Source organism: Sinocyclocheilus anshuiensis, unplaced genomic scaffold, assembly GCF_001515605.1.
Source record: "Sinocyclocheilus anshuiensis isolate Anshui unplaced genomic scaffold, SAMN03320099.WGS_v1.1 scaffold189, whole genome shotgun sequence".
Classification (NCBI taxonomy): domain Eukaryota; kingdom Metazoa; phylum Chordata; class Actinopteri; order Cypriniformes; family Cyprinidae; genus Sinocyclocheilus; species Sinocyclocheilus anshuiensis.
This window is the reverse complement of record NW_015540861.1, coordinates 1,138,575-1,143,193: the sequence shown is the minus strand read 5'-3', so window position 1 is coordinate 1,143,193 and position 4,619 is coordinate 1,138,575. Positions and strand designations below refer to the sequence as shown.

The window sequence follows — 4,619 nt, the reverse complement described above, 5'->3', positions numbered from 1 at the left end:
TATATATATATAATTTTTTGGGATAGATCATGACTCATATTTTCATGATATTCACCCAATAATGACAAAGCAGAAATCATTTGAAGCATTTCTGTTCTTGTATTTTCTCCTACACTGAGAAATATGGGTTTAGTTTATTAGGTTACGGTTCTATTAGGTTAAAGGGACTGTCTGCAATCATATCACACTGAATCTGAATGAGGCATTTGAAGTTGCTGTAGTCTCGCTGTCTTTTGCTGTAGACTATCTTTCTTGTTCGTCAGAGCTGGCCTTATGCCCCGCCTCCTCAGTGGGCGTGTCCAGTACTGGATTAACAAATCCCTCAAAGTCCTCGTCGGCATGGTCACCGCTGTCCTCGGGATGTGCACTTACAAAGTCGTTCTCCCACTCCAAAGCGTTGGAGTCCTCAGAGGTGGGGCCACTGTCCAGCTGTTTCCCGCCGGGACGAAGTGCCGCCCGTAAAATGTCCTCCTCTGTTTTGGAACGCTCCCATGCAGGTCCCATCCGGTTCATTCCTGTATAATGCCACATATCAATTCATTGAATTATGAATTATGTTAACTGCATTTGCTCTGTTAATTCACTACTGGTCAAAAGTTTAAATAAATTGAACAATTATGAATTACATATTAGAATGATTTCTGAAGGGGCATGTGACACTGGAGTGATGATGCTAAAATTCAGCTTTGCATCACAGGAATAAATTACACTTTAAAATATATTACAATAGAAAATAGTTATTTTAAATTGTAATAATATTTTAGAATATTATTGTTTTATATAATAAAACAGTGATAAAACTGCTTTACAAAAACTACAAAGTTTTTCTGTACAAAAATGTCTGAGAACTTCTGAAATCTTCACAATAATGTCTCATTTGTAATATTTAATACAGTAGATAACATGAACTAACAATGAGCAATATATTTTTACAAAATTTATTCATGTTTGTTAAGATTTGTTGAGGTAAAATTTTCCTTGTTTGTTCACATTGCATTGATGTTATAAGACACAAATGCTGATTTTGTAAGTTTATTAATAAAGCATGAACCTGTTTTTTTTAGCATCACTGATATACTATTATAGATTGTGTTCATATTTTGAATTATATATTATTTTTAGATATTGTTTTCATTTTAGTTATTAAGTTGTATTAATTTGGTTGTATTCTTGTCATTTTTATGATTTGTCTTTAAACATATATATATATATATATATATATATATAGTTTTTATTAATTGTTATTTATTAGTTTGTTTATTTAGTTTTAGTTATTTTAGTACTTCATGTTAAAATAAACAAAAATTAGAAATTAATGTTTAATTTAATCCAAGTAACAATGTTTGTTTTATTCCAAGTAATAAAAACATTTTTTTCTATGATTTTACGTTTAATTTTAGTTAACTATAATAACCCTGGCATGAACGAAGATTAATAAATGCTGCAGAAGTGCTGTTCATTGTTAGTTCATGTTAACTAATATAGTTAACCAATCTTAAATGAAAACATAATGCAAAGTGTTACTGAAATGCTGAAAACAAATGTCTTGCCAGACCTGACTTGGATGTGGCATTTAAAGGCCAACTCTAACTGGCATGTTGTGACTTGACTCCAGCATAATTTGTATAATAAATGATTACTGAATGCAGGAAGCAAGTGTTCTGGAGGTTCAGTGAATTCACTCACCCTCCTCATCCTCCCACTCCAGGTCCAGTGAGGTGGCGTCAGTCTTACTGGTGAAGTCCCAGCTGCTCTCTGTGTTTGGGGTCACTACATTCGTCTCAGAGCTGAGTCCTTAACATACAGAAAGAAAAAAAGAAAAGATTTTAGCATTTAGAGATTAATATGGTTTCATTATAAACATTTAATCATAATAGTATTCTGTAGTATTGTAATTGAAATGTGTTAATGGGAACTCACGGTTACTGCGAAAGGCTTCAGATTGAGCCTTCACACTCTGCAGGTACACCTCGAACTCTGCATCTGACACTTTGCTGCAGAAACACACACACAGTTACATCAGCCGCTGCTGTTATCACCATAGCTGCATTTAGAGAGATTGTGGACAGCCTTGTGAACCTCTTACTACAGAAAACTGTAGAACCACTAGTACACATTAACACTTTTTTTGTGACCCCTTCAACATAAAATGTGCACGATTCTCTGGTGTTGGTTAATGGTAACATGACATGAAGATAACTTAGTATTTCATCTTTTTTTCAGTAAGGGTTTTGATTGTTATTTGATTTTTTTATTTATTTTGTATTTAACATCTTATCAGCTTTTCATAAACTCACAACCTTTCCTGCAGATCCCTCACGAACCCCAGTTTGGGAAACCCTACTTTAATGAAACTAGTAAAAAATACGTTTTGAACTATGCAATACAAAATGATACATAAAAAAATATATATACAGTATGCAAGTGCTGCATTATTAATCGAAGTAGAACTGAAGTCACGATACGGCTTAGTGTGATTATCAAATCACAAAGACTGCGATTTAATAAAAAAAGCACTACGTGTTTGTAATGTAAAAGTTAAATTATTATTATTTTATTATTTGTCTAAATACAGTGAAATATTACAAGAGTAGTTTTTTTATTTAGTCATTTTTATATTAAATAGTAGTAGTAGTAGTAATAATAATATGAATAATAATAATAACTACTATAATTACTAATTACTATTATTTCATAGCCATATTGATATATAATCACAGACAATTGGCACAAAAAATTGTGCAGCCCTACAAACAAGCATAGCAAAACTGGATTTATTATTAGTTTTTTTTTAAAGACAACCACAATTTTTGTCAGAAAAATCACAAGTTCATAATATACTACTATTGAAAAGGTGCTATAATAAATATAACAAATATAATAAGAATGTTAATATATACTATTTAACTATACTGCTTGGACACCTTAAGAACTCAGGTCACACACTAAACCACCTTCAACCAACTGGAAAAAATGAATAGAAAAATAGCTAAAATAAAAGGATGTTATTTCTGAAGTAAAACTACATGTGTTTGCACATGACACCTTGATATTTTGCTTCTAATCCAATGGCACACACACATTTTTAAGTGTGACTTAAGTGTTCAAAAACTTTTTGGGGTCAGTGATTATTGTTTACATTAATTTCAGAGCAAAATGAACTTACGTTTTGTGCCGAGGGTCATTGCTCTCTGGGTCTGATCTGGGTTTGGTCCTCTGCGGCTGCTGCTGCTTCCCCTGAAAAAACAACATTTCAAGAATGACGACTGACTCACTTCCACTAATATTTCACCAAGTGCTATGGTATCCCTCTGATTTATATTGATATATAATCACAGACAATTGGCACAAAAAATTGTGCAGCCCTACAAACAAGCATAGCAAAACTGGATTTATTATTAGTTTTTTTTTAAAGACAACCACAATTTTTGTCAGAAAAATCACAAGTTCATAATATACTACTATTGAAAAGGTGCTATAATAAATATAACAAATATAATAAGAATGTTAATATATACTATTTAACTATACTGCTTGGACACCTTAAGAACTCAGGTCACACACTAAACCACCTTCAACCAACTGGAAAAAATGAATAGAAAAATAGCTAAAATAAAAGGATGTTATTTCTGAAGTAAAACTACATGTGTTTGCACATGACACCTTGATATTTTGCTTCTAATCCAATGGCACACACACATTTTTAAGTGTGACTTAAGTGTTCAAAAACTTTTTGGGGTCAGTGATTATTGTTTACATTAATTTCAGAGCAAAATGAACTTACGTTTTGTGCCGAGGGTCATTGCTCTCTGGGTCTGATCTGGGTTTGGTCCTCTGCGGCTGCTGCTGCTTCCCCTGAAAAAACAACATTTCAAGAATGACGACTGACTCACTTCCACTAATATTTCACCAAGTGCTATGGTATCCCTCTGATTTAAAAAAAAAAAAAAAAACCTTTCATTGCTACAATTATTTCTAACTGTTTGTGCCAAAGTTGAATGCCCTACTGGGAAACAGACACCACATGTAATATTAGCAGATGGTCAAACACACAGATCATGGTAGAAAGCAAAATAATAGGAAATAAAAATGAACACAGGACATGAGGGCAAATTAAGAAGAAAAATTGTTTGTAGTATTGTTGCCGCCGCCATGTCGTGGAGACGCTGTGTGTTTCGTTGTGAAAGCGAAACTACTTTGTTTGGCCTTCCAAAAGAGGACACGACTAGAAATCAGTGGTTAAGTTGTATTTACAACACTGTTCCAGAACAGTTCAACCCAAATATTCAGATGTGAGCAACACGGAGGACGAGGACTGTTTCCTGGGAGAGTAGCCTACAATTCCGGTGTTCTGACAAATAATGCTGACTCACAGCCTGTAAGTACGCTTTCATAAGTACGCGAGTTTTGGGCAGTGTAGAATAGCGCTTGTTGTTTGTCGTTTCTCCGATCACAAATGCAGACATGGTTTTATGTTTACGCGGCGCGATGCAACGCAACGCGTAAAACGACAGTATAAGTCATTATAATCAGTACTTACTTATGTCCCCACTGGATGCAACAAATGTCTCGTTTATAATTGGTTTTAATGTTTTTGTCTCGTCGCTCCGGCCGGACAC

General features: G+C 33.8%; 1 protein-coding gene across 1 annotated transcript in view; it reads right to left on the bottom strand.

Annotated features, from left to right (window-relative positions):
- Window positions 1-8: 8 nt before the first annotated feature.
- The window catches only part of ap1ar (adaptor related protein complex 1 associated regulatory protein), a 20,469-nt gene continuing 15,858 nt past the window's right edge, over window positions 9-4,619 (bottom strand). Inside the window, exons 7-10 of the mRNA XM_016485567.1 lie at window positions 3,785-3,855; window positions 1,921-1,994; window positions 1,687-1,794; window positions 9-515 (exon numbers count right to left, since the gene is read on the bottom strand). Of these exons, the coding sequence (XP_016341053.1) occupies window positions 244-515; window positions 1,687-1,794; window positions 1,921-1,994; window positions 3,785-3,855 (525 nt within the window). The 3' untranslated portion in view covers window positions 9-243. The remainder of the gene's footprint in view (window positions 516-1,686; window positions 1,795-1,920; window positions 1,995-3,784; window positions 3,856-4,619) is intronic.